Source organism: Pituophis catenifer, unplaced genomic scaffold (genome assembly GCF_029215685.1).
Source record: "Pituophis catenifer annectens isolate HBS135680 unplaced genomic scaffold, rPitCat1.0.hap2 SCAF_2, whole genome shotgun sequence".
Classification (NCBI taxonomy): domain Eukaryota; kingdom Metazoa; phylum Chordata; class Lepidosauria; order Squamata; family Colubridae; genus Pituophis; species Pituophis catenifer.
This window is the reverse complement of record NW_027256882.1, coordinates 15,718,772-15,745,866: the sequence shown is the minus strand read 5'-3', so window position 1 is coordinate 15,745,866 and position 27,095 is coordinate 15,718,772. Positions and strand designations below refer to the sequence as shown.

Below are 27,095 nucleotides of genomic sequence, written 5' to 3'. Positions count from 1 at the left end.
ACCCGAGGACTACCGGTACTGGAATTTTCAAACTGGAAGCAATCAGTCTAGGTTATCTATGAAGATCTGAGGCATTTTTACCCCTCTTTCCATCTGACTCTCTATGTCAGAGTTTCTCTATCTTGACAATTTTAAGATACGTGAACTTTAACTTCCAGAATTCCCAGATGCTGGTTGACGGCTCGCTGGCTGGGAATTCTGGGAGTTGAAGTCATCGAAGGTGAGAAGCACTGCTCTCTATGCTGCACAAGGATAAACAGGAGTTCATCACTTCAGCCTCCAACAGTCGTGCAAGAAGCATCCTTACCCACAGAAGTGACAGTTTCATTGCTCTCCAACATGACTTCCTTCCGTCGGGCCCTCTGGCTTTGATTTTGGAGAACCACCAACTTCTTCAGCCTCTAAGATCACCAGCCTCTAAAAAGAGGGGAAACATCAAGTTATCTCCCCAATATTACTGTATTGGTCCAGGACACCCCTCTGACTCAGCCTATCTTAGAATTTTTATAGGCAGATGGATGAATTTCCAAGCAATTACTAAAGGTTAGGGAAAGTAACACATCCTAACAATAAGAACAGTTCTTCAATGGAACCTATTACCTTGTTTGTCAACTTTGGCAGCTTGACGATATCTGGACTTCAACTCCCACAATTCCCCTGTCACTGCATTTTTGTATTTACCAGCTGAGCTCATATTTCTGGACTGTCAGACTTTCCGTAGCTTGCCAAATTTCTTATCAGTTACTGATACTACGCATGTCCGCATTCTTTCACTTTGCTTCACACTTTTCTTTGTTCTCTTGCCAAGAAGTCTGACCACAGAGAGGTGGCCGGCAGGAACGTTGCCAAAATGTAATTATTTAAGATTAGTAAGATGTTTTATTTTCCTTATAACAAATAAATGAGTTTTTTCTTAGAAAGAAATACATCTTCGGGTTTATTTTCTTGCAAATGTATACACAAGGAAAATGCCACAATCCACATCTCTAAATCAAGGTGCGATTACCCAAAAGCAGAATGGGATTAATTAGCACCCTGACATCCCCAGCCAACCTAAATGGCCTTTTCTAGCTTCAATTGTCTTATTTAATTACTAAGAGGATCAACAGGCTCCCCTTTGCTTTTTCAAGCAGAATACAGACATCTACATATTGGGTGTGCTTTAATCTGGATTTCTATCTTAAACAGGGAACTAAAAGGCCCCAACTTTATACCTTGCAGGGATAAAATCGTTACTGTTACCTTTGCATAGAGGCTTTTCTTCAATATTGCAAGGTCAATAAAAGGCGGGGGTCCTATAGGAAGAGAAAAAAAAATCACACGGTTATTCGAAAAGAAATTATTTTGAAATATGCTTCTCTCACTCCTTGTTCACTCCGAAGTGAAATCAGAGCAATTGAAACAACGCTATGAATGCTGCCGCAAGTAGGTTCAAGGGTGGTCGTAAGTCGAGGACTACCTGTATATGTACGAGTATACACGTGCATGCAGATACGTGAGTGTATACATTCGCGGGTCCACGTGCACACGCACACACACACAGGGCTTTAAGGCAATAGATTTAATTTTTTTAATCTTCTGGTTTTAATCTTCTGCTTTAATATTCTGATCGCCCCGCTTTGCAATTGCTTGCATTACCCTCTGCCTGTAATAATGGCAGAAGAAGATGGGGGGGGGGGAGAGACCCTTCTGTTTACACCCCCACCTCCCAAAAAAGCAGATTTCGTTTCCATGCCCCATCCTGACCTCACTTGCCGAATGGATCCATTCATTGTTTTCGTCCTTCCCCAATTTTATCTCCTTCCCCTCCCCCTCCGCATCACCTACCCCTCTTCCGCCCCGTTAAGGCCTTTTTTTTTTTACACCCCCTCCCCACCGGCCCTCTTTTCCAGCAACACCAAAACAGGTGTGCGGGTTCTTCCCTTCCCCCGCTATGCCCATTTCCTGCCTCTCTAGGAATCCGCGCGCTCTTATCTTTTAAATCGCTACAAGGCGTTCTCCATCGTCGCCCTCCGTTTTTGGTCTCCGGCTGCAGATGCCTTCTTTCTCCGCTTTCTCCTTGCACTTGGGCTAATCAGGATAGCGGCGATCAAAGGTCTGGAGGTTTTTTGTTTTTTATTATTATTATTTATTATTATTATTATTATTTAACGGAATAACAGAGTTGGAAGGGACCTTGGAGGTCTTATAGTCCAACCCCCTGCTCAGGGAGGAAACCCCCTATACAGGTAGTCCTCGAGTTACGACCCCAATGTTGAGTCCAACCTTGATGCTGCTAAGTGAAATTTATCTTTAAGTGAGTTTTGCCCCGTTTTACAACTTTTCATGCCACGGTTGCAAAGTGAATCCGGCTTCCCCCATTGGCTGCTGGTCAGAAGGTCGCAAAAGCGGATTATGGGACACTGCAACCGTCATAAAACATGAGTTTTTTGCCAAGCGTTTGAATTTTGATCTCGTTAACCCTGGGGATGCTGCAACCGTCATAAATCTGAATTTTGAATCGTGTGGCCATGGCGATGCCGCAGCGATTGTTAAGTAGGAAAAAACGATCGTAAGTTGCTTTTTTTCAGTGCCGTCGTAACTTGGAATGGTCGCTAAACAGGGATGAAATCTAAAATTTGTTACTACCTGTGGATGTGGCTCGGTGGGGGGGGGGGTAATGTGACTGGGTGGGCATGGCCAACTTTTTTTTTTTTTTACTTTTAAAAGCATTTTTTTCACAAGCTTAAAGAGGTTGTAGAAAACCCTCTACAAGGCTTTTAGAAGCCTCTGACGATCAGGCAACTCAGCTGGGATCGCCAGAGGCTTTTAAAGGCACTTTTTTCCCCTACAACCTCTTCGGCTGAAGAAGTTGTAGAAAAAATCTTTTAAAAGAAAAAAAAAAGCCTCTGATGATCGCGCGGCTGGGTATGGGGTGGGGGCGCAGGGATTTTTGCTACCGGTTCTCCGAACCACCTGCCGCCATCGCTACCAGATCGGGCGATTCGGTCCGAACCGAAAGCATTTCACCCCGTCACTAAATGAGAACTGTTGTAAGTCAAGGACTACTTGTACTATTTCAGACAAATGGTCCATTTCACTCTCCTGGGGTTGGAATGGACAAAATAGAAATAGTAAACCCAAAGGTGCTTTTTCAGGATGCAACTGGACTTTCTTGTTTTATCAAACATTATTCAGTTCAATAATGAACTGAAGAAGCTTCTTGGATGAGAAGTGAAACGTCTTCAACGAAAAAACAAGAAAAGCCCAGTTGCCTTCTGAAAAAGCACCTTTGGGACAACCATGACCTGAATGACTGAGAATCTCTATAGACTTTTAGAAATAGTAAAGCTTTGCAAAGACTTCCAAGTCTTCAAACGCTTGCAAAGGTAACAGTATACCAGGTAGTCCTTGACTTACGACCACAACCGAACCCACAATTTGTTGCTGAGTGAAACATTTGTTAAGTGATTTTTTTGCTCCATTGTACGAACCTTCCCATCCTTGTTAATTGAATTATTGCAGTTGTTCAATTAGTAACACAGTTGTTCAGTGAATCGTGGCTTCCCCACTGAGTTTGCTTGTCAGAAGGTTACAAAAGGGCAACCGTCATAAATATGAGTCAGTTGCCAAGCATCTGAATTTGGATCACGTGCTGCAACGTTCGTAAGTATGAAAAACGGTCCTAAGTCACTTCTTTCAGTGCTGTTGTAACTCCGAACAGTCACTAAAGGAACTGTTGTAAGTGGGGGACTACCTGTAACAGAGTTGGAAGGGACCTTGGAGGTCTTCTAGTCCAACCCCTGCTCAAGCAGGAAACCCCATACCATTTCAGACTGTTGTAGAATGAAGGGACCAAACAACATTCCTGGGTCAGCCAGAGACAGTTTTATTGCACAAGGTTCAGAGCCAGATTTGTACCTGAAGCTTTGAACCAGGAAAGAACTCTGATACAACTGTTTTTATACATTTCTAAGACAAAGGATTCAGTGAGATCATGCATTTTCCATATATGGTTAACATGAGATCATACATTCTCCATATATGGCTAACACACACCTGTCATGATAATTGACCCATTTCCTAATTACTAAACCATTAGTAAACCATTATTTTAGTTTATAAGATTATCTTTAGTTAGACAATCTTTCTTAAGTGCTTGTAGTTGCTAATGGGAAATTTACTGCTGTCCTTGGGTAAATTTATTGGATTAAGTAACTCTTTGTAACATATATATCCTTGTGTCCTTCAGTGAGGTCACTCAGATGTTTTCCATATGGCTGTCTTTCCGTGACATCTAGGTCTCATCAGAAGATATATTACCACTTAATGGGGTTTAGCTGACTTTTAATATAATCTTCAAGCAAGCACTTTTCTCTCTTATAATAATGTGAATAGAGAAGGTCCTTTAGAGCTCATGTATCTGACTCTTTATGATTCCTTTCTTTTATCCACATTATTACAAGGGGCTGCCCAGTCTCTCCTTGAAAGCCTCCATTTTATGAAGCACCCACAATGTCTGGTGGCAAGTTGTTCCACTGATCAATTGTCCTCACTGTCAGGAAATCTCTCCTTAGTTGCTTGATCAGTTTCCATCCCTTGTTTCTTGATAAAATATAAATGCATTTAGAACGGCAGTAACAACAACAAAAAAAACCAACAACCCCACAGAAGTTGCTTCTTGAATTTCTTTTTTTTTTCTTTTTTCTTTTTGGCCTTACCAAGGCATTTTATTTTTAAACAGACATACATAAAAACATAAAACCACCTTCAATTTACACACAGTGTGTCGGTTGGTTACAAGTCCTTTGTGCGTCTTCATCATATTCATAGCTTACAGTTTACCTAAATTCTCACATTATCGATTTAATATATGTCTATATATTCATTAGTCTTTGTTTACCTATAGCTATTCTTCCCTCATTTTATATAAAATATTCTAAGATTTGAGTTAATTTATATTATATTTATTTATTTTTATTTATTTTATTAAAATTTATATGCCGCCTTTCTCCCGAAGGACTCGGGGTGGCTCACAAGTATAAAATGACAATAAAAACAATATCGCTAAATAGCATTAAAAGTCCAATTTAAAATCCCCCAGTTAACTAAAAAATTATAACATTCATTTCATCCTTCTTAATCAATCCCATAATAATACTGTATAATTGTATAATAATTGTATTATTGTATAATAATACAATTAATACAATGTATAATTGTATTATAATTGTATAATATCAATGTATAATTTTATGTAATTCTAGAATTCCTGTATTATAAAGATCTCTATCATTTTTTTTTTATCTAGCCATTGATCAAATAAATCCCATATCTTATAATATTGTTGATCTTCTTCTCTAATTTCTAATTTTTAATTCGTTTCTATTTACTCAATTTTTTTTTTACTTTAAATTTGATTTTATTTTTTTTTTTGGTACTTTGCCAAAAACTTTTTCCTTTGTCGCTTGATTTTTGACAGGAACCTCCAAAAAAAAAAAAAAAAAAAAGCGAGGGAAGATTTGCTCAAATCTCACCTTGTCGCTTTTTGCAAATTCCGCCCAACGCCCTTAACCCTTCGCCTTCCCTGCCGTGGCAACGAAAAGGAATGACCGTTGCCACGGAAAGAAAGAAAGAAAGAAAAAGAAGGCTCCTTATTTTCTTTCCAAAGCAGCCGACTTGGGGGGGGGGAGTGTATGTGCTGCGGATGATGGGAACGGCGGTCTTTTTTTAGCCCGCTGGCCAAAGTCTTCCTCGCTAGGGAGAGCGCGGCGCCTCCAAGGGTTAAAGCGAGCGAGTTTCTCTTCCTAGAAAGCTCCCCCCGCTCCAGCGATGGAGGCGGAAATGGGAATGGGGTTCAGCCGTTTCCGGCCCCCCCCCTCCTCGTTCGCCGGAGGAAAAAAGACCGTTCGCGTTCGGCACGTGCGGCGTCGTTGGGGGCTCCCCCGCGTGACGGTAGGTGGGCGAAGGAGGGGGGGGGGACGGCTCTGGAGAGCACTTCGGGTCGGGGAGCGAAGGATCGGTGCGGGCTGGGCTGATAGTGGAGGGAGGACCAGACGCTGCGAACCCTAGTTGGGGTAGTATCACTTAGTGTTTATGGAGCCAGATTTTTATTTTTATTTTTATTTTTTCTCCCCCTGGCGTTCAGCATCTCCTCCTGTGGCTGGGCGCTGCATTCTAGTGGCCCAAGAGAATATAGAATAGAAATAGATACAGATTAATAGAGCTGGAAGGGACCTTGTAGGTCATCTAGTCCAACCCCCCACCCAAGATGGAGACCCTACACCAGAGGTCTTCAAACTTGGCAGCTTTAAGACTTGTGGACTTCAACTCCCAGAATTCTCCAGCCAGCTATGCTGGCTGGAGAATTCTGGGAGTTGAAGTCCACAAGTCTTAAAGCTGCCAAGTTTGGAGACCCCCCTGCCCTACACCCTTTCTGACAAATGGGAGGTCTATCTCTTCTTGAGAGCCTCCAGTGATGATGAAGCTCCCACAACACCCGAAGGCAACTTCCCGTCCCATGGGGTTCTCCCTGTTTCAGAAAATTTCTCCTTATTTCCAGGTTTGGACCTCTCCTGGATCATCCATTCAAGGGGTGGGCAACTGTGGCCCTTTTACAACCCATCAGGGTGGATAAAAATCAATGATTTTTTTAAAAAAATCAAAAAAATCAGATTTTTAAAATTTAAATTGGATTTTTTTTAATTTAAATCGGATTTTTTTGATTTTTATCAAATTTATTGATAAACTTTTGGGGTAAGATAGTTTTCTATTTAAGATACATAAATAATGTAGTTTATTCAGCATGAAATGGAGCTTAGTTATGTAGCATGAGGCTGTATATTCTGCAACCCTGGGACTATCGGTGAGTCAACAGCGGGTCAAAGGAGTAGCAGAGATGACAGTTGCTCTTTAAAAATTATGATTTAAATCGAGTTGATTTAAATCAAGCCTTTTTACTAGTGATTTAAATCGTGATTTAAATCAACTCGATTTAAATCAAATCTACCCTGCAACCCATGGACTTCAACTCCCAGAATTCCTGAGCCAGCTTGGCTGTCTCAGGAATTCTGGGAGTTATTTATTTATTATATTTCTATACCGCCTTTCTCCCGTAGGACTCAAGGCGGTGTACAGTCAAGAAAAAATATAGATACACACACATCATAAAATTGCTAATTAAAATTATTATTATTATAACATAGTTTGGCCCAATTAAATAGAACCTAAAATTAGATAACATTTTAAAAACATTCACATGTTCATATGTTTAGCCCCGCTTGTTGGAACATCAGGGTTTTGAGGGCACGGCGGAAAGCACGGAGATCAGGGATATTCCGTATCTCGGGGCAGTTCATTCCAAAGGGTTGGAGCCCCCACAGAGAAGGCCCTTCCCCTGGGAGTCGCCAGTTGGCATAATTTGACTGACGGTACCCTGAGCAGTCCCTCCCTGTGAGAACGAACTGGTCGGTGGGAGGCTATTGGTGGCAAAAGACGGTCTCGTAGGTACCCAGGTCCTAAGCCATGGAGCGCTTTAAAGGTGATGACTAACACAAGTTGAAGTCCACAAGTTGTAAAAGGGCCACAGTTGTCCACCCCCGATGATGTTCATGGATGGATGTGCTTAGTCTTCTGTCCTGCTTGCCTTGTGTCATGGGTTGTTTGCCGTCCTTTCACTGTATGTTTTGTAGACGACTCCTGTTTTCTTCCTTCTGGGGGCTGCTGGGTCTTTTTGAAATAATAAAAATCCTGCATGCATCATTTGAGGAGGCGGATTTACAAAATGCAACTTTTCGAGATAAATCTCGAAATAAAGAAAATTTTTGGCGATCTAAGTTATTAGCTGAAGGATTAGTCAAAGGAAATTAAGAATGTATTATACATGATTACGTTTGGGCACACAATTAGTCAGATGTTTAGATTGAATTTGGTATTTTTGCCCACCTATCAAGATAGGAATAGGAATAACTATAGAAAATAGAATAGAGATGGAATGGAATGGGAATAGGAATAGGAATATAGAAGAGGAAATAGGATAGAGAGAGAGGGAGAGGGAGAGGGAGGAGTGGAGTGGAATGAGAATAGAAAATAGAATCAGGATAGGAATACAATAAAAATACAGTTGGAATGGAATGGGAATAGGAATATAGAATAGAAAATAGAATAGGAACAGAATAGTGATAGGAGAGAATGGGATGGAATAGAACATAGAATAGAAAGAATAGGGATGGAATAGAAATAGAGAAAGGGGAGAACGGGATGGAATAGGAATAGAATATAGAGTAGAAAATAGGAGAGGGATAAAATAGAAATAGAGTTGGAATGGAATAGGATGGGAATGGGATAGAATTATTTATTGGCCAAGGGTGATCAGACACACAAGGAATTTGTCTCCGGTGCACAAGCTCACAGTGTACATAGAAACAGCAAATCATTGGTCATAAATCATAGTTACTGTCATTAATTGTAAGTTACAAACAATTAGAACAATAATCTACCGGATCGAAGGCCTGCATTTTGAATGCTCCAAAACGAAGGGAAAGGGCAGGTGAGGGGTTTGGAGCAGTGGTGGGTTCCTCCCGGTTCGGTCTGGTTCGGCCGAGCCGGTAGCGGTGATGATATGACGTCACCGAACCGGTTCTGCCGCCCTCCCACCCCCCCACGTTATTCTTACCTTTTATTTGGTCCCACCCCCAATCTATTGCTGCCTCCTGAGTCCCAGCTGATGACTAGAGGGAAAAAACTGTTTAAACTCTTGCCGCTGGGCTTCAAAGGGCCGTCCTACAGCTGATCAGTGTTAAAAGCAAACAAATGAGTCAGGTCGTAAGTGCGAGGACTGGTTGTAAGTGCGAGGACCTTCCAGAAATGACTCTGACCAGCTAGCCGCGCCCACCTAGTCACATGACCTCCAAGCCACACCCACAAAATAAGCCATGCCCACAGAACCGGTAGTAAAAAAATTTAGAACCCACCCCTGGTTTGGAGGAAAAAAATATATATATATTTTTTTTGCTGCTCCTCGTCTTCACCCCCACTTCAAGGGAGGGTAGCAGATGGTGCAGTAGGCAGCTGATCTGGCTAGGATACCCTGCAGAGACCCATACAAATAAATTTAAATAAATATGCACGTCCTTCCTTGGGCTAGGCCGGAAAGCTTCCCAGAATTTCTCTTTAGGGATCTGCCTTGGCTTTGAGTTTGTTTGGCAGTCTAAAGTTTCAAAGGAAGAAGTTTGCAAATATGGTGGAGATGAGAAGGAAAAAAACAGGTTTTGGTGTCAATTGGGGTGTTGCAGAGATCCATAGAAAATAAATTTAACAAACAAATACTTATGTCCTGCCTTGGGCTGGGATTATGAGCTGGGATAGCCATAACAAGAAATCAGCCAATGGGAACTGTTTGGTGACTAATAAACAGGATCTGTTGTGAGCCATGGGAGATGGCTTGGAGCCTGGGCGTGGCTTAGCTTATCTGGTCTGTATAGAAGAGTTAGTTTTGTCCTTGCATTATGGATTCTGTGCTTATGTGCTTCTGGATTCTGAGTTCTGGTTCTGGCTTCTGCTGCATGGGTATTGTATACATGCATCATGCTTTATGTTATTGTATATAAAGAAGTTTCTTCTATAAATGAACGCCAGTGTAATTATGAGCTGGGATAGCCATAACAACAAGTCAGCCAATGAGAACTGTTTGGTGACTAAGAAACAGGATCTGTTGTGAGCCAGGGGAGACGTCTTGGAGCCTGGGTGTGGCTTAGTTTATGTGTATGTGTGTGTGTGTATGGATTATTATTGCTTCAGAGATAATATAGATTCTGTGATTACTGGTTCTGACTTCTGCTGCATGGGTATTGTATACATGCATCATGCTTTATTTTACTGTATATAAAGAAGTTTCTTTTATACATGAATCCTGGTGAATTATTTACTTGTGTGCTGGTTGGATCGCTCCAAACTCTAACACTATATATACATTATCTATCTATCTATCTATCTATCTATCTATCTATCTATCTATCTATCTATCTATCTATCTATCTATCATCTATCTATCTATCTATCTATCTCTATCTATCTATCTATCTATCTATCTATCTATCTATCTATCTATCTATCATCTATCTATCTATCTATCTATCCACATACATATCCACATATGCTATCTCTCTCTATCCACACACACAAATATACAAATCGGATAAGATAACCTTTATTGTCACTTTTTCTGTGAGCAGGCTGGCACATATTGAAAAATAAAATTTTGATGCCCGCTCTCAAAAGAAAAAATGTATACCCATACACATATATGCACATACATATGCTTATATGTATACATTATCTGTTTGCCTGTCTGTCTGTCTATACGCATACATATACACACATGCTATCTCTCTCTCTCTCCACACACACAAATATACATACATATATTAATCACAGATGATTAATGATTAATTAAAACACAAAATGAGTATGTGTTTGTAAATGTGGCAGAGTTGAGAAGGAAAAACAGGTTTTGGTGGCACTCTTGAGCTGTTTCAGAGGCCCGTACAAATACATTTAACCAGTAAATACATGTCTTTCCTTCAACTAGGCCAGAAAGCTTCCCAGCATTTCTCTTTTTAGGGATCTGCCTTGGCATTGAGTTTGTTTTGCAATTTAGTGTTTCAAATCGGATAAGATAACCTCTATTATCACTTTTTCTGTGAGTAGGCTGGCACACATTGAAAAATGAAATTCTGATGCCCGCTCTCAAAAGAAAAAAAATATATATATATACCCATACACATATATGCACATACATATGACACACACACATATAAATCACAGATGATCAGTGATTAATTAAAACACAAATGAGCATGTGTTTGTAAATATGGCAGAGATGAGAAGGGAAAACAGTGGCAATGGGTTGTTGCAGAAGCCGCAGTGTAAGTTGCGTATGTTACGCAACTTACACTGTTCAGTATGTTAAGAATGAAACCTTGCCAGACTTAAAACACCATTTGCATAACTATTAGATGCAGCCTGTGAAAGGAAGAGCCTGGAATGATTGGCCTTTGTCCTTTCCCTGCATAGCGGAGATTCCAAGCTTCTTTGTCCCTTTGCTCCCTGGGAAAGAGCCCCTCCCTCCTCTGGGCTACAATCTACCACATATATTTGGGGGATATCAGCCACCCTTATTGAGAAGGAGATTAAAGGAGCAAGAGATTGTTCATTTAGTGACCGAGGCTACAATGGCGTTGGAAAAAGCAACCTCTGATCATTTTTTCACACTTACGACTTTTGCTGCATTCCCGTGCTCACGTGATTTACATTCGGGTGCTTGACAGTTGGGTCATATTTATTTTTTTAAAAAAAACAAGTTTTTTTTTTATTTTTTTAGACGGACAAACATTTAATAAATCAATCATTCCTTCCATGTGACATCTCGATGTTGTCTCCAAAAATTCTTCTTTTTGTTGTTTTTTCTATCGTCATTCTCACCAAGTCCATTACAACAATTCATCACTAATGATCCAGTTGTAACATTTTTTATACATAACTATTGATTTACTTATTTATATCTCTTTTCTAACTAATAGTAAAATTGATTCCATATGTTAAAGCATTCTGAATCTTCTCTTTCTTTAATCATCAAAGTCATTTCTGCACAGTCTAAAATGTTTTTAATAACTTCTCCTTCCAAAGGTATTTTCTCTGCTTTCCAATTTTGTGCATAAACAATCCTTGCAGTTGTTATTACATGTATATTCAAATAAATATTTTCTTTACTAATTTTTTCTGGGAGGATACCCAGTAGGAACAGCTCTGGTTTTAAATCAATACGTTGCTGTATCATTTCTTCCAGCCATATCTTTTTTTTTTTGCTTTAATTTATATGCCGCCCTTCTCTGGAGACTCAGGGCGGCTTACAATGCGTTAAGCAATAGCTTCATACTTTTGTATATTTATACAAAGTCAGCTTATTGCCTCCACAATCTGGGTCCTCATATCTTAATTTTATTCCAATAGTTTTTAGCTTCTGAACATGTCAGTTGGTTCATATTTATGACGGCTGCAGGGTCCCCGGGTCATGTGATCCCCTTTTGTGACCTTCACGCAAGACAAGCAAAGTCAATAGGGAAACCAGATTCACTTTACAACCGTCTTACTAAAGTAACAGCTGCAATGATTCACCTAAGAAATGCGTCAAGGAAAGTCATAGCAAAACTCACTTAACAAATTTCTCACTGAGTGACGTACATTTTGGGCTCAATTGTGGTCATAAATTGAGGACTACCTGCATGGGATTCCTTCCCTAATTTTATCCACGTGACAACCCAGTGAGGTGGGTCAGAGAGATGGAGATAAACTGGCCTGGGAAAAGAGATCCATGGTCCAATGGGGACTTCAGCCAGCAACTTCCTAATCCTAGTCCAACACTTAAATTACAGCAGCTGATTTCTGATGATTGATGAGTAGCTAAACTTTATATGAAACTCGCAGAGCAAGATCTTATCACCAAATGTGAATTTGAAGATTGCCGAACGTGTGGCTTGGTGACTGGCAAAATAATTGGGGACTGCCCCAAAGGTGCTTTTTCAAAAGGCAACCGGACTTTGTTTTTCCTTGAAGACGTTTGGTCAGTGTATAAGAATTTATGAACTGGAATAGCCATGGCAAGAAGTCAGCCAATGGGAACTGGTGACTGAGATACAGAATTTGTTGTGTGAGCCATGTGAGACTGCCTGGAGCCTGGGCGTGGCTTAGCTTAACTGTTCTGTGCTCTGAGAGAGTTTGTTGGTCTTTGTCTGAGAGAGTACTTGCTGCTGCTTCTCTCTACCATGTTGTAAGAGCTGCATGGGTATTGTATACATGCATCATGTTTTATATTATTGTATATGTAGGAAGTTAGCACCCACCCCTTTCCTAGAAGAATGAAATATTTTAGGAAATATTAAAAAGGCAGAATATTACGTTTCCTTGGATGAGAAATGGAGAAGCATGTTTTAAAGACGAAGCAGCTCCCATCTTCCTGCCCCCACCCTTTGTCAATGGGCCAGAGGCAGAAACTCGATCTTTGTCAATGGACCATCATCTGCAACACAATAGGACCCATCTAGCAACAGAAACTCACCACATGGCACCTGGGAAGATTACATCAGCCAGCAAGGCTAGCTAAGACCCCCACCCCCTGGGAGTCTGACAACCAATCAGGATATTCTTTCGGGGCCCCAGGAAGTTCAAAGCCAGAGGGGGCATAAAACCCAGGGATTCGCTGCATCTGCCCCCTTTTTCTGTTCAGGAACTCAAACCATGTGATCCTGTCCACCATTAAACCATCTTTCCAAGCAGTCTCCATGTTTCCAGTGTCTTTTTCCCCACTTGGAGCCGAACCCAGAAGGATATTTCTTCCTACGGTATATAAAGAGGTTTCTTCTATATAATGAATCCTGCTGAATCATTTGCTTATGTGCTAGCTGGATGGCTACAAACTCCGACACGTTTCACTTCTCATCCAAGAAGCTTCTTCAGTTCTGACACGCTTCTTCGATGAGAAGCGAAATGCTTTCAAGGATAAACAAAATCAGAATCAGAACAGAGCTGGAAGGGACCTTGGAGGTCTTCTAGTCCAGCCCCCTATTCGAGCAGGAGATCCTATACTATTTCAGACAAGTGACTGTTCAGTCTCTTCTTAAAAACCTCCAGTGATGAAGCTCCCACAACGACTGAGGGCAAGCTGTTCCACTGGTTAATTCTCCTCACGATTAGGAAGTTTCTCCTCATTTCCAGGTGGCTTCTCTCCTTGATTAGTTTGCATCCATTGTTTCTTGTTCTGCCTTCTGGTAACCTTGGAAAATAAAATGACCCCCTCCTCTTTGTGGCAGCCTCTCAAATACTGGAATATTGTTATGTCAAGGTAATGATTTAATAGCTGAACAGCTGCTATAATACTGAAATGATGCAATGATAAGGAATGAGTCAGCAGAGTTATTTGACTGTTACCACTTTAAGAAGCTGTATTATAAGAGAGGTGTCAGCATTCTGATGCTGCCATAAAAAGACGAGGCTTGACTTTTCACCTCCTTATTTTCTCTGTAGATAATATCCCCTAGGAGATGGGATGGGAGGGGGGAACATTCCTGTGGGGTGAGGTCAGAAGCTGGGGAGACTGACTTGGAAGATGGCCAATGAGAAGATGAGAATTGGGGAAAGGGAAGGGAAGGGTTTGGGGGTCAGAGGGTTAGTATTTTCTATGACGAAGTCGGGGCCAGATCTGTCGTACTCAATAAATGGAATATTTCAGCAAAGATTAATTGTTTGGGAGTGCAATTTATTTGAGATGACATCGAAACCTGATAAGAGGCCCCTGAGAGGGCATTTCTCTTTCTCCATGTGTTCTTCCCTGCTGTAGCTGCTGATTGATTGTTTGACCTTTGCCTAGTATGTGTGTGTATATATTCTTTTGTAAAGATAAACCACTGTTTATTATTACAAACCTTGTTTACTGTTATTGCTCCTGGGTTGTCTCAAGTAGTCACACTGTACGCACTCTGACATGCTATTGTGTCCACCCTAATCCTTCTTTTTCTCTAGACTAGCCAAACCCAGATCCTGCAACCGTTCTTCATATGATTTTTTCTCCAGGCCTTGATTGTCTTAGTTGTTCTTCTTTGCATTTTTCCAAAGTCTCAACATCTTTTTTGTAGATGTTGTCTTTTTTGTAAAACTGAATGCTGTATTCCATGTGTGTGTGTGTATATATGTTTGTGTGTGTGTGTGTCAGTATATACATCACGTGATTTTGATTCTGTGCCTCTGTTTATATAACCAAGGACTGTATTAGTCCAGTTGCCTTTTGAAAAAGCACCTTTGGAACAGCCATAGAGAGGAATAAGTACAGATTAACAGAGTTGGAAGAGACTTTGTAGGCCATCTAATCCAATCCCCTGCCCAGCAGAGCCTACACCATTTTTGACAGATGGCAGTCCAGTCTCTCTTTGAAAGCTTCCAGTGATGAAGCTCCCACAATTTCTGAAAGCGAGCTGTTCCATTGGTTGATTGTGCTCACTGTCAGAAAATTTCCCTTTATTTCCAGGTTGAATCTCTCCTTGTTCAGTTTCTGTCCCGCGTATATTCGTGAACTGGAATAGGGCTTAGTAACAAGGTCAGCCAATGTCTAGGCATAGCAACTAAGTCAGCCAATGAGGGCTGAAACAGTTCAGAGCCTGGGTGTGTCTTAAGTTAACTTCTGTACTAAAGCTCTGAGTCTGTGCTAAAGCAAAAAAACTAGTCTGCAACTCTGAACTGAAACTCTTCTCTCCTCTGCCTGTGTTTGCTTGTACTCTCTACCATGTTGGAAGAACCTGCCGTTGGTATTGTATATTTACTTATGTGTTATTATATATATGTTTTTCCTCTAGCTGTGTGTGTGTGTGTGTGTGTGTGTGCGTGCAGTTAATATCTCGGGTTTCTTCCCGTGTACTTGTAAACATATCCTTAAAAAGGTAGTAGCGACGTTTCGACGAAACCACATTCGTCATCTTCTGGCTGATGTTCTCGATTTGGTGCTTATGGGCAAACTGTATGATCGTAACTGACATTTTTCTATGAAAAGAGGCAAAGGTGTATTTTGATTGGTCGACAGTGTTGTTGTATTCTGATTGGCTGATGACATAGCTGTATTTTGATTGAGTGGAAGCGCTGTTGCTTGGTTGTGGGTTAATGGATAAGTTATGCTGGAACTGGTGGCAACACAGGCATTATGATGAATCTTTGATCTATGGTTTATATTTTGTGTTAAGATTCATCTGTCTATGAGAGCAGGTTTCCAAATAGTAGGCAGACGGGAAGTGTCATCACGTTTATTCATACAATATGGTCTTTTCTCTATTTCAATGGCCCCTCTGATTATTCTGCCATTGAGATGTTCTATTTTTGCAACTGTTTTTGTGTTATTAAAATTAATATTATGTCCTGTGGCATTTATGTGTTGTACTAATGATGATGTGTGTTCTTTCTTTTGTACTGAGTTTTTATGTTCCTCGATGCGCACACTCATTCTTCTGTTGGTCTGTCCAATATATGTTTGAGATATATATATATATATAAAATAAAGGGAACACAAGCAGAAGACATCCAAGATCTGAATGAATGAAATAGCCTTATTAAATACTTTGTTCTTTACATACAGTAGTTTATACACTGCTCAAACAACTAAAGGGAACGCAAAACTACTGTATGTAAAGAGCAAAGTATTTAATAAGGCTATTTCATTCATTCAGATCTCGGATGTCTTCTGCTTGTGTTCCCTTTATTTTTTCAGGTGCTTTGGAAAATAGCTTGACCCCCTTCTTTCTGTGGCAGCCCCTCAAATATTGGAACACTGCTAACATGTGTTCCAATATTTGAGGGGAGCTCTGGTGGCTCAGCAGACTAATTAACATCCACTTACATCTGCTGCCTGCAATTACTGCAAGTTCAAATCTCACCAGGCTCAAGGTTGACTCAGCCTTCCATCCTTTCTAAGGTAGGTAAAATGAGGACCCAGATTATGTGGGCAATAAGCTGACTTTGTATAAATATATAAAAGTATGAAGGCTATTGCTTAACGCATTGTAAGCCGCCCTGAGTCTCTGGAGAAGGGCGGCATATAAATCAAATTTAAAAAAAAAACCATGTCTCCCCTGGTCCTTCTCTTCACTAGACTAGCCATGCCCAGTTTCTGCAACCGTTCATCGTATGTTTTAGCCTCCAGTCCCCTAATCATCCTGGTTGCTCTTCTCTGCACTCTTTCTAGTGTCTCAACATCTTTTTTATAGTGTGACGAAAACTGGATGCAGTATTCTAGGTGTGGTCTTACTAAGGCTTTACAGAGTGGTATTAGGACCTCCCTTGATCTTGATTGTATCCCTCTGTTAATGCAATTTAGGATTGCATTGGCTTTTTTGGCTGCCGCCTCACTGTTAGCTCATATTTAACTGGTTGTCCACTAAGACTCCAAGCTCTCTCACACTTACTGCTATTAAACCTGGTTTCACCCAGTCTATATATGTACTTCTGGTTTTTCTTACCTAAGTGTGAGACTTGACTTTTCTCTACATTGAATTTCATTTTGTTAGAAAGGGCCTGTGACCTGGATGACTGAGAATCTCCATAGACCAGTGGTTCCCAACATCGTCCCACAGGGGGGCAATTTGATTTTTAATGGGGGCAATTTGAACCTTGTTTAAACTAAGTTAATGGCCTTTTAGGCTTCCTCTGCGTGAGTAGAGTTGACTTTTTGAGTAAAGTAAGAATTATATGTCGGGGGGGGGGGCATCAGGATTTTAGAGATGCTTAGGTGGGGCATGGCCAAAAAAAGGTTGGATACTACTGCCATAAGACAGTTGGGGAGCAATTACTGCGTCTATTGTGAAGATTGTGTCATTGTTTGTCTCCCATTTTCCTGCAGGTTATTTTATTGTTTTTATTTGGGGAATCTGGGACCTGTAATTATCATTTATTCATTCATTCAAATGTGACTATCAGCCAAGCAAAGTATGTGCCCTGTGCTTTCGTACGAGGGAACTCCTTGTTTATTACTTGTTGTATCGTCTGCCTCTGATCTGTCTCCTTCTCCATTGTTTACAGAGAGATACTAACATCGGTTTATGACTGCCTTGTAATTTAGTCCTTGACTTCCTGAGTGGTGCCATCACTCCGCGCTCCTTCCACCCCACCAAAAAAAGAGACCAACTTACTTTCAGTTCAATTACAGCCATTCAGACATTGCCGGAAGAAAGCCATTGAAACAGAAGATGTTTCAAATCTTACTGGAGACCGTGATGACCCAAGGATCGAAGGAGGAAGCTGTGGATTCAGTGGCGGGCCTCGAGATCCCCGAGGCTCGCAGCCCTGGGGAACAGTGGGAAAAAAACCTAAACAAAATCTTGAGGGAAGAGAAAGGTAACTCCTACATCCAGCGCCAACACTTCAGGCAGTTCCGCTACCGGAAGTGCGCCGGTCCCCGAGGGGTTTACAGCCAGCTTCACGATCTGTGTTGCCAGTGGCTGAAGCCAGGAGAGCATACGAAAGCTGAGATCCTGGACCTGGTGATCTTAGAGCAGTTCTTGACTATCCTGCCTCCTGACATGAAGAGCTGGATCAGAGAATGTGGAGCGGAGACCTGTTCTCAAGCGGTGGCCCTGGCCGAAGGCTTCCTCTTGAGCCAAGCAGAGGACAAGAAGCCGAAAATCCAGGTGAGGGCAGCCTTTTGGTGCTATTTTCAAGGTCCGTGAAGTGATTTGAGTCACATTCCAGCTCGGGAAGGCTTCACGTTACGTCTAAGGCAGTGTTGGCGAACCTTTTTGGCACCAAGTGCCGAAACGGGAGTGCATACGCACACTCGGGGGAGTGCTGGAAACCGGAAGATCAGCTCCCTGGCGCGCACGCGCGGAGGCATCACAAACCAGAAGAGCAGTTCCCCGGCACGCTTGCACATGCCGGAGAGCTGCGCTTCCAGTTTCCGGCATGCACATATGCCCCGGTCACCTGGTCTTCCAGTTGCTGGCATGCGAAAAGCAGCGTGCCAGAACCCGTAAGAGCCATGGGCAACGGCTGGCGTGTCCAGAGAGATGTCTCTGCATGCCACTTCCAGCACACATGCCATAGGTTCGCCATCATTGGTCTAAGGCATGTGGCTCATGGAGGATCTTGGTCAGCGTTCATTTGGAGATTCTGAGATGTTTGTGCTGCAGAGGCAGCAGTGGCTTTGTCTCTGGGTCACTGCCTTCCACCAGGATCTGATTCAGAACCTCCAGATGCTGTTGCCAAAGAGCTACGCTGGGGAGGAATACAGGCTATACCCTGCCCCCCCCCTTGCTAGCTCCAAGGGAATGAGAATACACAGCTGCACAGTTGTTGGGGGGGTGGGGTGGGGTGAGATCCTTAAAAGAGAGGTCTTGTTTGCTCTCCTGTTCCCACCTTGTATGGATCTCTGGTACTGCTTTGCAGGGCCTGTTTGTGGATGCTTCTAACGATTTCCCCAAAATTAAGAAGGAGGCTCCCTCAGACGCAGGACAGAGACAGTTCTTCAAGCAGATCTTAGAGAATGAAGATGCCGTATTGCAGGGTAAGAATCAAGAGATAGATAGATAGATGGTCGTGGTCTTCCATCTCTCTGGGCAGAGAGAGAACTTCTGGATTATCAAACCGTGATAGCCCTGGTGAATTTCAGACGTTTGGTTAAAAAAGAAGTTTAAAAGATGCAGAACCTTGAGGGGGTCCTTGGTGCTCTCTGAGCTTGGTTGTTTTCTTGCAGACGTTTAAAAAATTAGAATAACAGAGTTGGAAGGGACCTTGGAGGTCTTCTAGTCCAACCCCCTGCTCAGGCAGGAAACCCTACACCACTTCAGACAAATGGTTGTCCAATCCCTTCTTAAAAACTTCCAGCATTCACAACTTCTGGAGGCAAGCTGTTCCACTGGTTAATTGTTCTAACGGTCAGGAAATTTCTCCTTAGTTCTGGATTGCTTCTCTCCTTCATTAGTTTCCACCCATTGCTTCTTGTCCTCCCTTCAGGTGCTTTGGAGAGTAGCTTGACTCCCTCTTCTCTTTGTTGGCAACCCCTCAAAAATACTGGAGTACTGCTATCGTGTCTCCCCTAGTCCTTCTTTTCATTACACTAGATATACCCAATTCCACCAACCGTTCTTCATGTGTTTTGGCCTCCAGTCCCCTAATCATCTTTGTTGCTCTTCTCTAACTAACTAACTAGGTAACTTCATCAGTGCTACGACTAGGATATCGGTGCTAGGACTAGCACTGATGATGTTACCTAATTAGAGTAATGAAATGTCTGTAAGAAAACAACCAACCTCAGAGAGCACCAAGGACTCCTCGTTTCAACCCTGAACAACAAATATTCTCCTTTATTAGACGCAGAGCCTTTTAAACTCGTAAGTCTGTTTTTCTCTACCTTGGCGACTTTAATATTATGTGGACTTAAAATAAGATATGGCAGCCTGAAGAATTCCGGGAGTTAAAATCCACACCTCTTTAAAGTTGCCATGGTTGAGACATGCTGTCCTAAATAATGATCAAGGATGTCTGCAAAGGGGAAGGAGTCAAAAAAATTCAAGATGGTGGCCAAGATTGCACAATCGAACCCTTAATCCCCCTTTTTATGTGTGCAAAATTGAGGCAAATCAGCCTTTGGAAAGGTGGGAGCGTGTTAGCAAGATAGAAACAGAAGGAATGTGCACTCACTGAGGCAACCTTGAAGTCTTCAGTTCTCCTCACAATTGCTGTGGCAAATACAACCGATGCCTTTCTTTCTGTGAAGGCAATAATTCTTCCCTGAGGATAGTAACAGTAGAAAAATAACAGAATTGGAAAGGACCTTGTAGGTCTTCCAGTCCAACCCTCTGCTCGAGCAGGAGTTCCTATACTTTTCCGACAAATGGGTGTCCAGTCTCTTTTGGAAAGCCTCCAATGATGGAGCACCCACAACTTCTGGTAGCAAGTGGTTCCACTGGTTAATTGTCAGGAAAATTCTCCTTAGTTCTAGGCTGCTTCTCTCCTTGAAAGACGGGGAAGTAACTTGAAGTTTGCTCATTATTCATGCTTACATCATCTATTACCTACACATACGTATGGCTGCATCATTTTCTTCTCTTTTCCGGAAACGTATAAGTACGACTGCATCTTTTTGTCTGTAGGCATCCTTCCCACCATTTTCTGAAGGGATTTCCTCCAGGCTGCACTGAATATATACTAACTGCAGTGAGCTTTGATTGTGGAAACCATCTTGAGATGTTCAATACCTCCTCCCTGTGCAGAAGTCCCTGCTAGTCACAGTTTTATGATAAAAGACAATTCTCCTTAGCAAGTTTTATAGTTAATTGTAAAAAAAAATAAAATGCACACTTATTTTGTACAGTAGAAATAAGGCACAGGTAGTCCTTGACTTAACAGTTTGTTTAGTGGCCGTTCGAAGTTACAGCGGCACTGAAAATAGTGATGACCATTCGTCACGTGATTTCCATTTGGATGCTTGACAGCTGACTCACATTTATGACGGTTGCCAGGTCCTCGGAGTCATGTGATCCCCTTTTGCGACCTTCTGACAAGCAAAGTCAATGGGGAATCCAGACTCACTTAACAACCGGGTTACTAACTTAACAACCGCAGCGATTCACTCAACAGGCGTGGCGAGAAAAGTCGTAAAATGGGGCAAAACTCACTTAACAGATTTCTCACTTAGCAACATAAATGTTGGGCTCGATTGTGGTTGTAAATCGAGGACTCGCTGTATCTAGAAGCTATAAGGGAAATACAACTTACGAGCCGAGTCTGGCAGTAAAATTTGAAAATCTCTTTTCAGTTCAGATATACCATATTTCCCAATTGCTTAAAATATGTGGAGGGGTGAGGTTTATTTCCATCACTGACCGGCTTTACATACCATAAAACATGGAAATAAAATATAAATACAGGAGATCCTCGACTTACAATCATTCATTTAGTGACCATTTGAAGTTACAATGGCACTGAAAAGTGACAAACGTTTTTCTGACTATAAGACGCACCTAAATTTAGAAGAGGAAAACAACAAAAAAAAGTTTTTGGCCTACCTTTTTTTAGCCCTTTTCCAATCTTTTTTCGGCCTGTTTCCGGAGCTTTTTTGGCCTGTTTTTGAGGCTTTTTTTTTGGCCCCTTTTCCCGAAAAAACAGGCTGAAAAAAGCCTCAAAAACAAGCTGAAAAAAGCCCTGAAAACGGGCCGAAAAAAGACTCAAAAACGGGCCAAAAAAACCCTCAATAACGGGCTGAAAAAAGCCCCAAAAACGGGCCATAAAAGGCCTCAAAAACAGGCCGAAAAAAGCCTTGAAAATAGGCTCAAAAAAGACCTGAAAAAGGCTTGAAAACAGGGTGTGAAGAGGCCAAAAAATGGCTGGCGGGTGGGTGGGGCTTCAGCAATATTCGGTCTATAAGACACACAGACATTTTCGCCCCTTTTTGGGAGACAAAAAAGTGCAACTTATAGTCCAAAAAATATGGTAAATATCACAATACAGGTAGTCCTCGACTTAACGATCACAATTGAGCCTAAAATTTATGTTGCTAACTGAGGCATTTGTTAAGTGAGTTTTGCCCCCATTTTACAACATTTCTTGCCACATTGGTTAAGTGAATCACTGCAGTTGTTAAATTAGTAACACGGTTGTTAAGTGAGTCTGGATTCCCCATTGACTTAGCTTGTCAGAAGGTTGCATGATCCCGGGAGACCGCCTCCGTCATAAATATGAGTCAGTCGCCAAGCATATGAATGTAAATCCTGTGACCATGGAGGATGCTGCAACAGCCATAAGTGTGAAAAATGGTCATCGGTCACTTTTTTGGGCACCGTTGTAACTTTGAACAGTCATTAAGCAAACTGTCGTAAGTGGAGGGCGACCTGTTCAATAAAAGGCTCGCAGAAGAATTTTTTAAAATGTTCATTTCTGTCGCTGCAACTTTGTGGACTCCAATGGATTGGAGGGTCAGCTGTCTACCGAGGATAGTGGGAAAAGAAACCCATATTGAAATAAACAAACCAGGGTTTATTGGAACATCTCCTGAGTTGTGTGAATCCAAGAAAAACAAGGGCTTTGTAGTGTCTCCAGATAGGGTCTTGTCAAGTGGTGAAATCTCAAATTTTTTTACTACCGGTTCTGTGGACGTGGTGTGGTGGGCATGGCAGGGGAAGGATATTGCAAAATCTCCATTCCCACCCCACTCGGGCCAGCCAGAGGTGGCATTTGCCGATTCTCCGAACTACTCAAAATTTCCGCTACTGGTTCTCCGAACTACTCAAAATTTCCACTAACGTTTCTCCAGAAACCTGCTGGATTTCACCCCTGGTCTTGTTCCGATTGGCCTTTTTCTTGTACAAATGAAACAACCACTTTCCACTACATTTTTGTCCATGTACAGGCAATGAGAAATCTTTGATGAGGCCTCCGGATATGTCTGCTCTTGTTTCTAGAGAGTGGTCTGCTTCAGCCCAGCCAGCTATGGTAAGAATAAAGGGGTCGGGGCAGTGGTGAAATGTAAATTTTGTTACTACCGGTTCTGTGGGCGTGGCTTGGTGGTGGTGGGTAATATGACTGAGTGGGCATGGCCAACTTTTTTTTTTTTTTTTTACTTTTAAAACCATTTTTCTACCACCTCTTTGGTTGAAGAGGTTGTTTAAAAAATGCTTTTAAAGCCTCTGACGATCCCAGCTGACTTGCCTGATCGGCAGAGGCTTTGTTTTTACTTTTAAAAGCATTTTTTCTATAACCTCTTCGGCTGAAGAGGTTGTAGAACAAATGCTTTTAAAAGTAAAAAAAAAAAAAAGCCTCTGATGATTGCGCGGCTCAGCTGGGCAATTGAGTGGGGGAGGGATTTTTGTTACCGGTTCTCCGAACCATCCACCTCCATCGCTACCGGATCGGGTTATCCGGTCCGAACCGGGAGCATTTCACCCCTGGGTTGGGGGGGACCAAAATGGGTCAGCCACTGCACATTTTCCTGGGTGGGCACTGACCCCTTTCTCCTTCCCTCCATTTTCTTTTCGTCTCCTCCCTCTTTTCCTTTTTTTCTTCTCCAGGTTCCGGTGTCTTTTGAGGACGTGGCTGTGTATTTCACAGACGAAGAGTGTCCTTTGTTGAATGCAAGCCAGGTGGCCCTGCAACTGGAGGTCATGGTGGAGAATTACCAAAACATGACCTCTTTGGGTGAGTCCTCCATGTTGTATCCCAACAGGCTTGAACCCAAAGGTCCTTCTTCAGGAGGCAACTGGACTATTTTTTCTTTTCACTTCTCATCCAAGAAGCTTCTTCAGCTCTGACTGGATGGTGAGGAATGGAAGGATTTATATTCCTTGCAGACAGCTAGTCATTTGCATCCTTTTGGAGGGTCCTTGAAGCACTTGGAGGTCTATCTGTGTCCTCAGGGTCACCTGAGTAGTGCAAATGGTTCCTGTAATCTGCAATTTTTCCTCCTCTGGAATTCCATTCCTACTTCCACACCATTCCAAGGGGATTCATCCCAAATTGTATAGCTAAAAAGTGCGTAGAGATTCTGTCGTATAGGTCATGGTTGTCCCAAAGGAATTTTCTCTTGAAAAAGTACCTTTGGGACAACCATGACCTGGATGATTGAGAATCTCTACAGACAACAGGCTTGAAGTCATCGTCTTTAGCAGCACAATCGCTTCTGCAACACAAAAATGTGTTCAGAATCAAATGTGTTGGATTTTATAGGCAGTGTGAGAATAGCGATAGCACTTAGATTTATATACCGCTTCATAGTGCTTTAGAGCTCTCTCTAAGCAGTTTTACAGAGTCAGTCTATTGCCTCCAACAATCTGGGTCCTCATTTTTACCAACCTTGAAAGGACGGAAGGCTGAGTCAACCTTGAGCCGGTCAGGATTGAACTCCTGGTAGTGCTACAAAGGTTGTAAGTGTGAAAAACGGTCATAAGACACTTTTTTTTCAGGGCCATTGTAACTTTGAATGGTCACTAAATGAATTGTAGAATAGCTTGACTCCCTCTTCTTTGTGGCAGCCCCTTAGATATTGGAACACTGCTATCATGGCACCTCTAGTCCTTCTCTTCATTAAATTAGACATATCCAATTCCAGTAACAGTTCTTTATATTATTTTTTCATCTCCCGGCCCCTAATCATCTTTGTTGCTCTTCTCTGCACTCATTTTAGAGTCTCAACATCTTTTTTTACATCATGGTGACCAAAACTGTGGATGCAGTATTCCAAATGTGGCATTATATTATATTATATTCCAAGGCATTATAAAGTGGTATTAACACTTCACGTGATCTTGATTCTATCCCTCTGTTGATGCAACCTAGAACTGTGTTGGCTTTTTTGGCAGCTGTAGTACACTGCTGACTCATATTTAGGTGATTGTCCACTAGGCCTCCAAGATCCCTCTCATAGTTATTGCTACCCTGTTTTCCCGAAAATAAGTCCCCAACCAGAAAATAAGCCCTAGCATAATTTTTCAGGATGCTCGTAATATAAGCCCTACCCCAAAAATAAGGCCCAGTTAAGATTGTCAGTGAGACAGACGCATTTAGTACTCCAAAATAAGACCTAACTGGAAAATAAGCCCTAATGCGTCTTTTGGAGGAAAAATCAATATAAGACCCGGTCTTATTTTGGGGGAAACATGGTATCGAGTGAGGTTCCACTTATGGTGTTTGGGCCAAATTATTTAATGGGCTTTTATATTGTTTTTAAATTTTGTATTATGTGTGTTTTATCTTTTGGCTGTTCACCGCCCTGAGTCCTTCAGGAGTAGGGCGGTATATAAATTTAAACAATCAATCAATCAATCAATAAATAAATAGTATATCTGCATTTGGTTTTTCTCGCCTGAATGTGGTACCTTACCTAGCTCTCTTTTTTTTTTCATTCGATCCTTCCCCCCCCCCCCCCCATTTTTTCTCTTGGTTTTCTCTTATTCTAGGGAGGGAGGCATGGTGGAATGAGGATGAGGATGAATCACAAAGAGTGTCCTTAAAAAGAGCCAGATCCACCCAGGAGGGACTGCAGAGCGAGGGAACGGAGGAGCGGGTCAAGGTCATGAGATGGGACGAATTCTCTCTTTCGGAAATTAATCCTATGCAAGGTGCAATGGGGCCCCCCCAAATATATCCGGGGAACGCACCTTTGGCGTCCGCAAGCGGGAACTTTTGCAAAACGCCAATCCAAGCAAAACCGAGCATGAGAAACACCGCCTTTGTTTCGAAGAGCATGGATTCTCCTGAAACGCCCACCCAAGGGAAATTACCTCAGAAACCCAGAATGAATACGTGTCCCATCTGTGGGAAAAGCTTCGCTCATAGGTCTCTCCTGCACGAACACGAAAGAATCCACGCCAAGGAGAAGCCCTTTAAATGCAACGAATGTGGCATCAGCTTCAGTCAACTGGCAACCCTGACCTCTCACAAACGCATCCACACGGGGGAGAAACCCTATCAATGCATGGCGTGTGGGAAGAGTTTTAGTCATAGCATCACTCTCCATTCTCATCGAAGGAGCCACAAAATTTAAACATGCCGAAGCGGCAAAGGCCGCCGCGTTCAAAATCCAAAAGCTTCCGAAACAGCAAAATTTTGTGCAGGGCAGAAACTGATGGTTATCTTCATCGTGGAAAGTACCTCAAGCTTTAGGTACAGACTCTGACAAATCTCTATAAATAGCCTCTTTTTTTTTTTTTTTTTTTTTTTTGGGCAGCTACATGAAATGTGGATATGGATTCTTTTTTTTTTCCCCGCCCCAACACGAATCTCCCGGAGTTCTATTTAGCTAGTTTTCTGAATTGAGAGAGAGATTGGATTTATTTAATGATTAATCTTAAATGCTTTTATATCTGTTTTTTTTTTTTTTCAATACTGTAAGCCAGCCAGAAACAACTCGCGGTGAGTTGGGCAGCATTTAAACACTAACTGAAAGAATGAATAAATAAATAAACTAGAATCCCAGCTAGTGAATTCATTTCAACGTATGTCTATGGAGATTCTCGGTCATCCAAGATCCTGGTTTTCCCAAAGGTGCTTTTTCAATAGGTAACTAGACTTTCTGGTTTTTCTTTGAAGATGTTTCACTATTCATCCAAGAAGCTTCTTCAGCTCTGACTGGATGGTGGGGAATGGAAGGATTTATACTCCTTGCAGATAGCTGGTCATTTGCATTCTCAATCTGAATCTAATCCAGATACACACGGAGCAATGTGGTATATGTACTACATTGCAGTGAGCCATGTGCAGATCTATACGTTGGTGAAACAAAACAACCACTTCATAAATGCATGGCACAACACAGGAGAACAAACTCATCAGGACAAGCTTCAGCAGTCCATCTGTATTAAAAGTCACTCTCGAAGAGAGCAAAATCCACATTTTGGACAGAGGACCGCTGGTTTGAAAGGGGTCAAAGATAGTGGTGAAATCCTTTGCGGGTTGCCACTAGTTCGTTGCCCGCTCATGCCAAACACGCATGCATGCATAGTGCGCATCAAACGCATGCACATGTGCAGTGCGCACCAAATGCGTGCTTCGTGTGGAAAAAGGAACCTTTTGAAGGTAAGTAGAACAGCGAGGGGGGC

General features: G+C 42.0%; 2 protein-coding genes across 3 annotated transcripts in view; one reads left to right on the top strand and one right to left on the bottom strand.

Moving 5' to 3' along the window:
• LOC139311782 (zinc finger protein 850-like) overlaps positions 1 to 1,782 on the bottom strand; it is a 300,225-nt gene extending 298,443 nt beyond the window's left edge. The window contains exons 1-3 of the mRNA XM_070936296.1: positions 1,747 to 1,782; positions 1,243 to 1,295; positions 308 to 417 (exon numbers count right to left, since the gene is read on the bottom strand). Of these exons, the coding sequence (XP_070792397.1) occupies positions 308 to 341 (34 nt within the window). The 5' untranslated portion in view covers positions 342 to 417; positions 1,243 to 1,295; positions 1,747 to 1,782. The remainder of the gene's footprint in view (positions 1 to 307; positions 418 to 1,242; positions 1,296 to 1,746) is intronic.
• A 239-nt stretch (positions 1,783 to 2,021) lies between these two features.
• On the top strand, positions 2,022 to 26,414 carry LOC139311794 (zinc finger protein with KRAB and SCAN domains 5-like). Of its 2 annotated transcripts, none has more exons than XM_070936309.1 (6): positions 2,022 to 2,095; positions 17,590 to 18,197; positions 18,952 to 19,069; positions 22,913 to 22,995; positions 23,571 to 23,697; positions 25,455 to 26,414. In XM_070936309.1, the coding sequence occupies exons 2-6, from the start codon at positions 17,757 to 17,759 to the stop codon at positions 26,039 to 26,041; spliced, it is 1,356 nt and encodes a 451-aa protein (XP_070792410.1). In that variant the 5' UTR covers positions 2,022 to 2,095; positions 17,590 to 17,756; the 3' UTR covers positions 26,042 to 26,414. The 2 variants fall into 2 exon arrangements, with proteins under 2 accessions (XP_070792410.1, XP_070792409.1); XM_070936308.1 differs by lacking the exon at positions 2,022 to 2,095 and adding an exon at positions 5,859 to 5,934.
• The last annotated feature ends 681 nt before the right edge of the window (positions 26,415 to 27,095 follow it).